General features: G+C 35.2%; 2 protein-coding genes across 2 annotated transcripts in view; both read left to right on the top strand.

Moving 5' to 3' along the window:
- The first annotated feature begins 92 nt into the window (after positions 1-92).
- Positions 93-12,770, top strand: LOC144432508 (prefoldin subunit 3-like). Its single transcript, XM_078120731.1, has 6 exons — positions 93-140; positions 1,045-1,169; positions 2,965-3,031; positions 3,935-4,033; positions 10,162-10,300; positions 10,874-12,770. Exons 1-6 carry the CDS (start codon positions 93-95, stop codon positions 10,939-10,941), a joined length of 546 nt encoding a protein of 181 aa, XP_077976857.1. The 3' UTR covers positions 10,942-12,770.
- A 554-nt stretch (positions 12,771-13,324) lies between these two features.
- The window catches only part of LOC144432578 (chromodomain-helicase-DNA-binding protein 1-like), a 25,688-nt gene continuing 24,221 nt past the window's right edge, over positions 13,325-14,791 (top strand). Inside the window, exons 1-2 of the mRNA XM_078120820.1 lie at positions 13,325-13,424; positions 14,313-14,425. Of these exons, the coding sequence (XP_077976946.1) occupies positions 13,325-13,424; positions 14,313-14,425 (213 nt within the window). The remainder of the gene's footprint in view (positions 13,425-14,312; positions 14,426-14,791) is intronic.

The following is a 14,791-nucleotide window of genomic DNA, read 5'->3' as shown; positions in this document are numbered from 1 at the left end:
AAAGATTTTGTTTGACCATTAAAAAATGTAAAATATATAATTCAATGATTTACCACCGGGTCATAACTGGGTCAAATGTAATCACAGGAAAAATGGCGGACGATCAAGAGCATGGAGGAATACCTACAGCTATTTTCGTTGTGAGTTGACTATGTTTAACATAAGGTGGTTTCAGTAAGCTGTCGTAGTATTTCAGGACTAAAGTAAAATATTTAAATTCGAAAATTTTGCTAGTACATGTAATAGCAAACATTTGCTTCCCGTTCTATGTGTTAGGTGTTGTCAAGCTAAACAACTTTCACAGAGTGAGTTTGCAAGTTGAAGTAAACTGTCATTATTTGACATGACCAGACAAATATCGGAGAGAAGAGAACAGTTCACATTAGTGTTTGATTATCGTAAAGTCATAGCCCAAATTGAATTCAGTAGAGGTATTCTAAGTTTAGCCAGCAGTTTGTATTTTGTTGGATAGTCTTCTGATGTTGAGATGCAAGGGATTTGAAGCCTGAACTGAAGCGAAGGACACACATACTGTATCTAGATTTTGAATAAAAAAAACATCACAAGTTGTTGTGCAAATACTCGAAGATGAATGTTACTTTGCATATTAGAAACTAATTATTAACAACTGACTTTAGGTGCAAATATTGATAAAGTACATATAAATTTGATGACTGCCATTTTAATTCTGCTTAAAAAAACCATACATAGTACTTCTGTGTTGAATTGGGCTTGGGCATCATCAAAATTTCGGTAAAGTGTGCCAGCCCTCAACATTTGCATATCAATCAGTACACAGAATAAGAAAATAGAAAGCTAGCTTCTGAGGTAGACACAGGTGTGAATGCAGTTGTCATTTAGATGATAGTTCACAGCTATGCTAAATGAAATATTTTATGACAGCTGATCCAAATCTTTATTTTCCATGCATAATCCTGAACTTCAGAAATATGGAAAGTGTGACCAACATTGCCTCACTGCAAAGTAATAACATACAGAGTTTTGAGTACAGGGTTTTATGTTGTTTCTCCACTATCTCCACAGGAAAATGTTGAACAGTTTATGAAAGATCCCAAGAACGAAAATGCTGAAGTTGTTCTGCAGCGCTTAGATGAAAAACATCAGAAGTATAAGTTTATGGAGCTTAATTTATTGCAAAGAAAAAAAAGGTATTATACAGTGGTTATTGTATTTTTAAATTCTTTTCCTCACACCAGTGAGCCTCCTGTACAAAATAACAAGGTTTTGGAGAATTTTTTCCCTCTTGTTGTTGTGTCACAAGAGGGTAAAGGGGTCTGGGAGGGGGGACGTTTTGACACAGCATTGCATCTATGTAAATGTTAGGTGGAGCTGCTAGCTGTGTATTCTGAAATCTAGACGTTATTGATGGTTTTGAAGATCTTTCTCCACCCCACCCCATCTAGCTCGGTGATGAATCATGAACCAAAAGTTGTTCATCCAAATGATTAAACTTCCAAATGTTACAATTTTGTAGGCAATGTACACATATTGTCCTGATTTGATAAATGTACAATGTACCATGTTTGGACATTATATAACTGCCCTCAGTAAACACTGGGCTGGGTCTAGTACCACCCCAGTGTCAGTAGCTGGCCCTCACGGGAGAGACTACTGCCACCGTGGTGCCAATAGCCGTTCCTCACTGAAAAAGCTAGTGCCACCCCACACAATATTTCTCATTGCTGAAGATTTTCCAACAAATAAATTACACAGAACTCTGAAATGCTTCCATTTTTCTACATGTATAATTTCATTTCTCGTACAGCGTACAACCAACCACTCAAAAAAGGCTCCATAGCGGCGGTGTCACAAGTGTCAGCATTATTGATATTGTGTATATGTGTACACTTGACACTGGTACATGCCAGACCAAATGGCTGCTGCTATGGAGACTTGCAATAATTGGTAAAAGCATTTGGCATTTTAAGGTAGAATGGAAGATTTCAGCGAAATATTATGGGTGGTAGCACTAGTCATTTCAGTGAGTAACAGCTAGTGCCACTGTGGTGGTTGTAGACACTTCGTAAACACTAACTACATATTTGGTAGAGTTCAGTGCAGTGATTGATTAGCAAAGTCATGATGTTAATAACTGTGTGTGGCTTCATTTGAATTTGAAATTTTATCTCAGTAACTCATTGAGCTAGACATGAGAAGAGACTCCAAGCAACGGATAGCCTCTAGACTATGTATTATGTGGTCACTTGAGATCTCCAAATTCAGAATTATTTTTATCTGTACCAGCTGCATGTGTATGTACCCGATTTGTTCATATATGGAAGATATAGAAATATAGCATAAGATACAAATCAGTGGAGAATTACAGTAGTCCAGAAAATGTTTAAAATATGAAGAAAATGGGTAATTGTCTTTGCTTACTATAGACCCTTATCAATAGACCTGTTGCCGGTTCCATGATGCATTGCACGTCTCGACATACAATGCCATGTATTGTGTACATGCTGAGGGGTTTGCACGTGCTACTTAGGGGGATGGTTGTCACCTGACCGTACCCTGGGTTCACCTGTAAAATCACTGCCTGTCATTGACGACCATTCTCGCACACCAGAGTTATTATTTCTACCACTACATTGCGAAATAAGAGGTTCGTTCAGAACGTTGCCCTAAAACAGGCCGTGGTTTGCGACAATGTTGATGACGTTTAGTCTTTGTTCTGTAAAATCACTCATAATCAAAGAGCTCAACATATGTCTGTCCATCATTTCCTGATGAAAATGTTATTTCAAACGTAATATAGACAAAACAAGACTAAATGTAACAACATAAGCGACATGATCTCGCACAATATATGTTAGAACTGGAAAATTGACTATTAGCTATACTCCTGTAGTTACCATGGTTACTGGAGGCCTGATGTAGAAATCACAAATGTAAATCTAACTAGACTTCTCATCCATATCAAACTGTTTTCCTTCTTTTCAGGCTTCTTACACAATTACCTGATACCAGAAATGCTTTAGATATTGTCAAGCATCTTCAAACTAAACAGGTAAGATAAAAAATAAATACAACATCCACCACTATCAATTGTACTTCAGCATATATATGTTATCAGAAAGACAAAAGATTATATAGTTTGACCACTAGGAGTGCTATTCGGCTACAGATTCTGGTCATAAGTGTGTCATGACAGTGAATGGTTGCTAATATAATGCATGTATGACTGAGAAGATTAATCCTCTTTCTTCTGGGGGGTGGGGTTGGGGTGTAAGAGGAGGGTGGGGGATTTGTTTGTACACAAAAACTACACGTTGGTAAAAACAGGACATTAAGTTCTTTTGTACTATGAAATTTAGGAATATCACAAAAAATAAAAATCCTTGAAATTATCCTTAATTTCACTCCAATGATTGTATTGTCCATTTGACTAATAAATACTAGTAGCTACTCATTCCCACAATCCAGAACATGTTTTTCCTCATGGCAGTGTGTTTTGGACAATATCTTCTTCTTTATTACCTACTTATTAAATTTACATTTGTAGACAAAATAAATGATACATGTTTTGAGGTAGGTGAAACGAGACCAGAAAAATAGCTACTTGCTAATCAAGTATGTCTCCTTAGACACTGTAAATAAAATTTATTAATAAATACATGACAAAATATAAAGAGATCAGTGAAAACAAAACTAAATATCTATGAAAATATATACATTATACATCAGCATGAGTTGCAGTATATTCATATCAGGTGAAGAAAATCTTTTAGTGAGTTACGAAAAACATTCCTTGATGATTTGGACCTAACATCAAGAGGTAAGTTGTTCCAGTGTATAGCTCCTGTGTATGACATTGCTAATTTACCTATTTCAGTGTTTACCCAATGCCACAAAGAGACTTGTTGTTTTACGACAGTATGTTAATTCTTTTTCTTGTCATCCATTCTGTCAGAATACCGGTGAGGACATGAAGACGCATTTCTTGTTAGCTGAACAGGTATATTGCAAGGCAGAAATAAAACCAACAGATAAAGTTTGTCTTTGGCTTGGGGTAAGTGTGCACAAAAGATTGATTACCTTGTAGAGTGAAATCTTCCCCTCCATTTCGTATATATAGTTTGTTCGTTTCCCATGATGCCTTGCCCCAGTGTTAATTCAGCAGGCCTCTCCTAAGCTATATTTACCAATTTCTATAACTCTATTTTCAAGAGGGCATACGATGCAGGGTTGGTGAGAATTACATTTCTGGGTCTCCTAAACATAATGAAGGACAGCTAAGTTAAATCAACTTCCTTTGTCAGTCTCCCAAAGGGGGACTATTAGTATTATGATAGGCTCTCGTCTGTCTACCGGTGTGTCTGTGAATCTGTAATACATTATTTCTCAGACATACAATATCAAATTTAATTCAAACCTGGCACAACGGTGACATATCATATGGGACATGTGCAAGTTACTAAATGTTTTGCAACATATGGAAATTTGTCCGAATGGTAGCCACATTTGTAGTTAAAAATCCATCTATACAGCATAACTCAATAACTGTAATACACAGACCTCATTTAACTGTCTACCCTTATTATCAGGTATAAACAACTGTCTTTTAAGACATTGACATTGACCTTGACCTTGACCTTCAGGGTCAGTTATCAACCGCTAGCCATTTCTTGCCTATCACAGACACTTTGTCATATTTGTTGCTAAGAGTATTTAGGTTAATCTCTTAACAAACACGGTTTTCAAAATGTTTATACCATGAGTTCTGTTAATATATACATAGTTGATGAAAATGACACAGATATCGACAGCGGCCATATGTTGTTCCTTTCAATCACCAGCAACGTGAAGTCCCAGACTCTCACTAGGCAGGTGTAGCTCCCAATGATGATAGTCTGGGTAAATGCAACTAACCTTGATTGTATACATGTTTCAAGTGTGTGTATAGCCAGTCTCTGTTACTTCTTTCTTACTAACATATTAAGCATTAAAAATAATTGTACATCTACTGTTTCCACCAACCAAACAAGTTTTATTGATACCTGTCCAATGTAAACAAGAGATGTACAGTTTCTGTACACCTCCAGCTGTGCAAATGATTGAATAAAACTTGCCCCTCCTATCGATAGTCTGGTACCCCTATGGATAAATGGAATGACCTAAGTGCAACAGATGTATAAATGGCATCAACATGTTTTCATAGTGTATTGTCTGTTACATACGTGCACTAGTAGATATTTTGCATGACAGTGGGCATTTTAAGTCCTAAATAGTTCTACGGACAGAGCCTTTTGAGAATACCAAAGTATAAGTGAAGGAGGTGTCTAGAAAAGTGTAAAGTCTGACTGCAGAAAACCAGACTGTGTATGAAGACCCAAGCCATCATGAGTTGTGTGTGATGATGGAAAAGACAGAAGTTTGAGGACACCAATCATTGTATACCAACACCTGCTGTGATGTCTATGGCATTAACCATTGTGGAGTTGCCAGCTTGTTGGATGTGAAATAATTGTATCTTGAACTTGTATATTTAATGAAGTTGTTGAAAGAGCAAGGTTTGAGGCAGTTGTTGTAGTGTTGCAGTAAAACATAGAGCATCATATCAAGGTTCAAGGCAGTCAATCGTTGCAGTATTTCATATATCATTCCATACATTGCTGGCAGACCTCATCTTGTGACAATATTATATTCAATCACTTGAAAATAATACCTAGTCAGGGTTTTACATCAGCTAGCCTAGTTATGAACACTTAACGGGTCACAGACTTATAGTGTTTTACACCTAATTGGATTAATAGGAGACTTAATACTTTAGGGATAAATACAGGCTAATTGACTCTCTAGTAATTCTCCCTGGACTCTGGAAATTGACAATATTACATGTACATGTGTCAATCATTTTACTAACAAATGAAATGTATTCCCCAAGGGATTTTCTTTTTTACTTTCACGATTTTATATTCTAAATTAAGTACAAATTTATTCTAGAAAACATTAAATGATATTGATCCAATACAATTAGTAATTTCAGAAAGGAAATAATACCAATGTATGTATGTCAACCAAAATGGGATTATTTTGAAAAAATGAGTATACTGTTATGGAGATGAAAATTAGTGTGACATAATATATGTATATAAAAGCAAGGTTATGTAAATTCAGAGAGTGCAATAAGTATTGATATATAGGCTGTGATTTTTAAAGTGGACTTTCCATTATTAGAAATACAAATTGTGTGCTAACCACTTTTAATGCAGGAAATACTGCATAGAGTGTACAGCAATTTAGGCCATAATACAGGAAATGTGTAGCCATGGGGCTTCCATAATTACATTTAATATTCAATTATATCTAGATTCCATTCAATTCCATTGTTGTATTCCAGGGTTACTTTGAATCAAACTGTGTTAAATCAACAGTGTATTCAGGTACTAAAAAGCCATCTGTGTTGTGATGTGTTGTAAGTGTCGTTAAAAACGCAACAGTGCTAGTGTTGGAATAGCTAAAAATACAACTATATTGTGTTGTTACGGTTGGAAATGCTAAAAACTCATCTGTGTTGTTGTCTTCAGAGTTGCTAAAACACAACAGTGCCATCGGTATCATTGGATTTGCTAAAATTTTGTCATTGTTGTGATGTGTCCTCAGATCTGAGTCACTAAAAACACACGTTTTGTGTCTTTAGAATAGCTAAAAACTGAACAGAACTACTGTGTTGTTGGAATAGCTAAATTTGTTAAAATCACTAAAAATTCTAGGTGTATTATTGGAATCATACACCTTTGTCTAAATTCAACTGTCTGCAGAATATACAATTGGTATCTATTTTTAGAACTATACCAGCATAATTGTAATCAGTTGTGAAAGTGCCAGAATAATATAATACAGCTATTGTAACCCAAAGTGTTATGGATATTGCTGTACCATATGGAATGCTTTATATTATTTCAACAGTGTGAATAATTATAGTGGGGTGTATCGTCACTTAGTTGGCATCACTATATGAACTGTAGATACTGTGGTTAGCTGTGAAATATCTAAGCACCAAAAATTGACTTGATAGTTGGAAATAACTATGGATTTATAATATTTTGGTACCTTGATGTTCTTTGGAGTGCCTGATTATTACATTGGATACCTGACATTGTGTGTACAGACTTCATCTAGCAGGATTGTGGATATTTCGATTGTATGTACCATACTGAAACTTGTGAGAGAACTATATATGGTAGTATTATCTGACTATCACAACAGGCTACAACACTGAGATAGACTACAAGTACCAGTATATATTATTTTGTAAATAATATCTACATGTTCAGTAAATAGTCATTGTATGTGCTGTGGTTTGGGACGTAAACAGAAAAAGGAAAGTGGTAAAAGTGACATAATATCCTATTTATCTTACGATAAGTTTGTTCTTGAACCCTGATGAAATAACTGAAGAACTTCTGATTTTATTATCGTCATTCATATTATAAATGTTAATCAATTATCAACACTGGTCTAAAGAGGTTATTGATTATAAGTCAAGCATATAGTTCATGTTAATGAAATATATTACATGTGTCAGTGTAAAAGACAGTGAAACATAAACCTGAAAGACAGGGAAAGACAGCTGTACTCTCAATTTTATTATTATTCAAGGATTTTCCTCAATCAACTTTCCAATATATTTTAGAAACCAGGAAATCTTTCTTTCAATATTTTAGTATGTTTTGAATAATTCATTGAATTGAGGTCCTCTTGTTGTAACATGCAAGTATAGTGTATTGTCCATCACAATGCCTTCCTGGAGGAAATCGCAGAGACTTGTTCGCAATTCTGCTTTTGTGTTTGTCATCGTTTTTATTGTCTGGATGTTTGTGGAAATACAAGAAGCAAGCAATGGAGTTTCATACATGCAGAAATATGTGGAAAACAAACAGATGTATATGCCGAGTAATAACGAGAAAACTGGTCTTTTTGAACAGCCTATTACAAGACCTCCATACATCAATGACAGAAAAGTTTACCGTTTGCAACAACTTGCCATACAGGTTAAACATGAGGGAATGAATGAATTGGTCAATCCACCTGAACAGAAAATTGAGACATTATTTCCAGTATCTGATTACAGCAGTGACTTTGAAGACATACAGGATGCTAAAAATGAAATAAACAGAAAGTCTGCAAATGTTATTAATCTGACATCTTCACAGAAGTCACTCTTAGAGCAGTATGCAGAATACCTCCATCAACAAAACAATGGACTACATATATTTGTAATGCATACACATCTCGGCAAAGATGTAACTAGGTTTGTGATGGATTATGTCCAGTACAGTGCAGCTAAGTATAATAACATTACGTGGTGTGAAAATCAACCCTGGAAAATCCCACCATTTCTTGATCATGTATGTGAACGGCCTTCCTCAGTAATTGAAAGAACTCCGCTGCAAATAAAGCAACATTTTGGTGTTGGGACATGCCAAGGATTACGTATGATGTATGATTTTAGTCTGATTGATACAATGTTGCAAGGTTTCCGAGATGACTTTGACCTTGTACTTTTCCTACAAGATCCTGTAAAACGTGTCCTGGACTCATACCTAGCATTTCCCTACAGAAGTCAGACTACCCTGAAAACTTTTGTTCAAGTTTTAGGAAATGACCTGCGGTATGAAAAGTACACTGCGCATAATTTACAAACAAGACAAGTAGCTGGGGTTCTAGAGTGTTCACAATACTCTATATACAAACAAGAGGAAATCAAAGAAAAATTACTCGAAACTGCAAAAAGAAATTTAGCCAAATTTGATATCGTATTTCTAATAGATGCCTTGGAACACTCTATGGATGCATTGGATAACAAATTCAAATGGCGTCGAAGCGACGAAAGGGTTGTATCCATGGTAACAGAAATGATGGCAGCTGTGAAAAGCAGACAAGGGTTGAAAATTAGTGAGAAAGACATAGAAATTATCCGAAAAGCACACAGTCTGGATGTTGAATTATACAAATATGCCATGGAAAAGTTTTGGCATCAAAATGTCCAGTGAAAGTAAATATTTTACTGCCATCAAATAAATATCTATTTATTTTATATTTATATCTATATTTTAGTGGCGACATCGACAGTGAGTAGATTTTAATATTATCAATATTTAGTCTTTGTATCTGTCAACATCATTCTTATTATTAAAAAATATCAGTTTTCCTCGGAACAAATTAAAATCCCAGGACTTGGTATGTTAAATTTTTGTCATGTTGCACAAACAGCTGTTGCGCAACAAAGAACATGTCACGATATCTTTTGAAGTTCATAATCATTTGTTGTTTTAACATCAAAACATTGATTCATATTTAAATTGATAAAATCTGACTCCAAGTATTAAATTTAAAAAAGTGTACAATGTTTATTCCAAACTTTACAGTCTACAAATAAAGGAAATCATTGTAACAATAAGATAATTTATTAAATGAATACCTTTATAGTTTTCACTTTGTGTGTTATTTATTTATTTCTGATGAATTGTCATTTTATTTACATTGTCAGTCTACATGTAACAGGTGGAAGGGTGTTGGTTATTTTTAGATTAAAAAGATTTTGAAGGGTAGTTTCACTTCTACATATCTTTGTATTCACAGGTAATGATTGATGTATATTTAGATGGATTCACTGAGTGATTGATTATTTAGATTGATAAATTAATTGATTGATTGATTGATTGATTGATTATTTAGATTGATAAATTGATTGATTGATTATTGGTTATTTAGATTGATTGATTGATTGATTGATTGATTGATTGATTAATTGATTGATTCAATATTTAGATTGATTCAATATTTAGATTGATTGATTGATTGATTGATTGATTGTGAATGGATGTTAAAGGCCCACATCAGATTTGGATTTATAAAATATATATTCTGTCCTAGAGGACATGTTGACTGTTACTAGGCATTCTGTACTAAGCAACCAGACTAAGTTTTCCTTCATTCCACCTCCCCACCACCCAGACTAAGTTTTCCTCCGTCCCACCTCCCACCACCCAGACTAAGTTTTCCTCCATCCCACCACCCAGTCTAAGTTTTCCTTCATCCCACCCGCACCCTCCACCCAGTTGTTATCAACCTGGATCAATAATTACGTATTCAGTGTGTTTGATGATATAATTGTGTGTGTTTTTATTCTAGGCTAACGTAATGTTGGAGTATGATTTAGAAGATGCAAGAAAACTGTTGGATAGAAATGTGACTGCAGCTTCTAAAAGTCTTAAACAAGTTGATGAAGATTTAGACTTTCTTAGAGATCAGTACACTACTACTGAAGTTAGTATCCTTTGACAATCAGTGTTTCAAGCATAGTAGTCCATGCTGTGTGTTGAAAATCAGTGTTCCAAGCATAGTAGTCCATACTGTGTGTTGAAAACACAGGGTTCCATGCAATACCTTTCATATTTAGTGTTCAGTACAAACCGTTCTATATTGAGTGTTGAAAACATAGGGCTCCATACAATACCTTTCATATTAAGTGTGCAATACTGGCCATTCCATACTGAGTGTTCAACACTGATGATTCCATGCTAAGTGTATCATCATACTGAATGTTCAAAAGAATGTAGTCCATATAAAATTTCCCATACTGAGTGTTCAACACTTATTCAAAAAAGTGGGTTGCATACTGCGTGTTAATAACAGAGGGTTCCAGAATGTTTAATACTGACTGTTACATACATGTACTGTATGGTTCTGAAGAGAGTGTTCCATACAGTCTGCTAGTAATTTATACTGAATAATTCCATAAATGTCATAACACCTGTTGGTTGCTCGGGGGTACTTTTGAAAAAAAAGATGCCTACAAAAAAATCTATTTTTCATTTATTTCCTTAACCAGCTTTCCTTTCAGATATGGCACGTGTTTATAATTACGACGTGAAGAGAAGACAAAGTCTTGCAAATAAAGATTCCTCTTAGAGAGAATAATGCTTAGGACATTTAGGTGACTTCTAGCATGATGAATTACATCCCTATGGAGTATCTCCCCATCTACTATCCCTCATCTTGTTTCCCCCTCCCCACTAGCCCTTACCCTCCCCATTCACATGATCCCATGTCAATCTAACCATTGAGTTTTATTGTTGGTATGCTTGGAATCAATGAATTTGTAAAGATTCCAAATGATTACACATAGATTTTAGACTGTAAAATACATCGTGTCGTTCTGCCCCTCACTGGCCTGCTTTATCTATCTATCTATGAAAGGATGTTTGAGGGCGCCCTGTCGCGGCGTACCTTACAGACGACCAGAGACTATCTATCAATCTATGAAGGGGGTTGACGGATGTTTGAGGGCGCCCTGTTATGGCATACCTTGAAGACTACCAGAGATTTGGCTATATAGCCATGGCATGGTAAACTGTCAAGTCAGTTTGTCAGACCAATCCTTGAAGGCTGTGTAGGTTACAACTGATACACACACTTTTCCATATTTGTCATGTAACGTCTATCTACAAAGTTTTGCATTACCTGTGTTGCTGTAAATGTATTTTATATTTTTTCACCAGGGATTATTCAAAATTTTGGATTTTATTTGGAATCGTTAGAAAAGTCATAGTTTGAATTGATATGTCTACTGTAGTGGTGACTTGTGCAGAATTTCCTCCCTCCCTCATATATACATCTACTCACCCTTCCTCCTCATATCAGCTTCCTTTCTTCCTAGCACCTGGCTTTACCTCCCCTCACATATCCTGACTAACTGTTTACTCATTATGCTATAAAATGATATCAATTTGGCTTTATTTTTTCACTTTTGTTATTTGCGAGTGTATTCACAAGTTAGTCATTTCAGTTTGTAGTAAATACTTAACAGCATGAGTATGTAAAATAGTATTCAAATTTTACTAATTCACTTTGTGTGGACTTTAGTTAAGTGACAGTCTGCATGCTGATTCCAAGATGCATTGCATCAGTTGAAATCATTTCTGTTGTAACTTTTTGGCTGCCTATACTGTAATTTACCACATCAGAGTCCAAGGTGCTTAACCTTTGACCTTGCCAACATCATAGGTTAGTCCTTACCTGTATACCTGTTTGAAAATATAACAGAGACCGGGACCCATTGTTTTCTTTTTTCACCATTCACCTAGAAATTAAGGTATTAAGTTACCATTGACCGATGGAAAAATATAATAACCTGTTAACTTGTGTGTCATTTTATGAAACAAAACATCTAAATGTCATCAAACAAAACAAAGTGTATAAATGTACATGTAGAGTGAAGTACATTCTAGTGACAAGTATCCCCAAGTAAAATAAATTGTACAGGTAAACATATGATGTATCATGTAATCATTAATAGTCAAATATTGACCAATCAAGTCACAGATACTAACCGAGTTTATAAGCATTTTACTCAAGTGAAAAACTTAAATAAAACTTTGATTCAATTATCCTATATTGTACAAGAAATTGTGGAGTGCATCTTGTAACTGGCAGTAGTCAAATATTGACCAATTAGTTGACAGGTACATTGTATGAAAATTATGCCATGCATCTTGTAACCAGCATTAATCAGTTGTTTGACTGGTTTGTGGGGTTATCTATTTTTCTGGTATGTAAGGAAAATTTAGTCACTCATGATATTATAATGGAAGCATAACAGAAGCAATTGACTTTTTATCCAAGACATTCACCAATTACTTGTATGTTATTTTATTTGACCATCTATTACAAAGTAGACATGTATTTCAGATTTTTGTTTGCTTTCTGTTTTCTGAAGATAATCACCAAATAAAATCAAAAACCACTTTTTTAGTTGCAAAAACTGTGTAAGACTACTTTTATTGTTTGAGGAGTGAAATTGTCAGTATATAATTGATCATGTGATTGGCAGTTTGTAGATGATGATTATCCCTTCGTCAGAGTGGCCTTAATTAATTCACTTACATCATTTTCACAGTGGTACAGTCCATAATAGATTTTAAAGTGGCACAAAGTGAGGTTAAAAAACAACAAGTTGATTTGTAATGATTGGTAAAAGCTATTTGGTTATTGGGCAAACAATACAACCCCCCCCCCCCCCCCACATCAAAATCCTAGAAGAGCGTCCTCTATACACTTACATTTTACATAGTTATGTTTCTTTTGTTTTTTTTCTGAAAACGCGCAGGTCATAAGTTGGTGGCGCTGCTTTACTAATGGCGGCATCTTTGACCTAGTAATGTACTATTCGGTATATTTCTGCTGAGTTGGTACTTTCAGTAATGAGTCACTTTACGTGAATCATTTAAGTTTAAAATAAGCCAATACTAAAACAACTGCATTTTCACTTATTTGATCGAGCTGAGCACATACTATGGATCGTTTACGGAGGAAGTTGAACGAAATCAACGAGAAGAGCGATGTCAAGAAATATCGAGTGAGTGCACAGAATCTCGAAGAAAGCGGTCTGACAGGTACGATATCAATGTTGTAATAAATCTTATATGTCTAATGAATAATGAGTTAAATTTAAACAATGCAAACATTAAAAAGTAGTGCATCCATGCGTTCATAATCTTTGAAAACGTGACGTATGGGCTAGCTTGCGTCCATGGTTGCTATGGATAATCACCACTGCACACGAAACACTTGTATTATTTGGTTTTGTTATGAACATGAAGAGTTGTGATGCCACCTTCACGGAGGCCCCATGATTTGATCCCAGGTCCGCATTAGTAGCATCTTAAGATAGTGAAGGTACAAGAGTTACATTGTTCGTGACCAACTTTTTCCACAACTCTGCCAAATTCCCCCCTCCCAAACCACCCCCCCCCCAACTTTTTAATCCAAATCTTAATCCGATATGAGCCTTTAAATTCCTATTAATCGGCTTTAAATACATGTACATGGATAGTGTGTATGTATATGATAAATCCATATTGACAGAATGTACATCCTGTCATTGCTAATGTGATATTTTGCTGAACTTGGCAACTTTTACATATTTGTGTACCCTAAAGCAATGTATCATTGGTATGTGTCATATAAGTGTCTCTTCAAAGTCATAGTCACATTTGAATTTTGAATTGATGCTGTCTGCAGTATTGGTTGGGTTGGTGACAGGGAGAGTACAACAAGTCCAAATAAGGTGTTAGTCATTTGCATAGTCTTCCTGCCTGATGTCAAAGTTAAAAATATTATGGGATATACTGACCGACTTTGGCCATGGTAATTCTTTCAACAGAGAAAACTGGGAAAATGTAGAGAATTTGTCAAATTGTCCGTGTCAGAAACATCATCATAATATTGTACATGTTGTCACTCTATGATGTAATAAAAGAAAGCTGTTTTCTCACACATAGGAATAACTCTCAGACCCTATCAACTTGACGGTGTCAACTGGTTAATCCAACGTTACCATAGAAACCATGGCTGTATCCTTGGTGATGAAATGGGACTGGGAAAGACATGCCAGGTAAGTTTAAACAGTCAAAGAAAGAAGTAGATCTGTGTGTATGGTCTCAATGATAAAGTAGTTTTGGTCTTCCAAAAGAAAAACTGGATGAGAATATCAAAGATAGATGTACAGAAATGGTATTCAAACTGCAAAGTAAAAGTACCATAAAAGAATGCAACAAAATAATATGAAGAGAATTACATGTAAATAATCTTAAGTATGCTGGACTACTTAGAGTCAGTGAAGCATTATGCATTTATGTCTTGGTGTTACTGGACTATCTCACAAAGATCTCCTGTGGAGAATAACACCTAGACAAGTCTGTAGGCTATAGTGCTTATGTGAAGGTGGCTGTACATTCATTACAATACAAATGTACATCTA

This window comes from Glandiceps talaboti, chromosome 3, assembly GCF_964340395.1.
Source record: "Glandiceps talaboti chromosome 3, keGlaTala1.1, whole genome shotgun sequence".
Classification (NCBI taxonomy): Eukaryota; Metazoa; Hemichordata; class Enteropneusta; family Spengelidae; genus Glandiceps; species Glandiceps talaboti.
The sequence above is the reverse complement of the archived record's forward strand: the minus strand, read 5'-3'. Positions and strand labels throughout refer to the sequence as shown.

Coding starts and splice junctions, on each gene's coding strand:
- LOC144432508 (XM_078120731.1), top strand. CDS start 93: ATGGCGGACGATCAAGAGCATGGAGGAATACCTACAGCTATTTTCGTT. Junction 4,034..10,161: donor AAGTTTGTCTTTGGCTTGGG/GTAAGTGTGCAC, acceptor TTTTTATTCTAG/GCTAACGTAATGTTGGAGTA. Junction 10,301..10,873: donor GTACACTACTACTGAAGTTA/GTATCCTTTGAC, acceptor CTTTCCTTTCAG/ATATGGCACGTGTTTATAAT.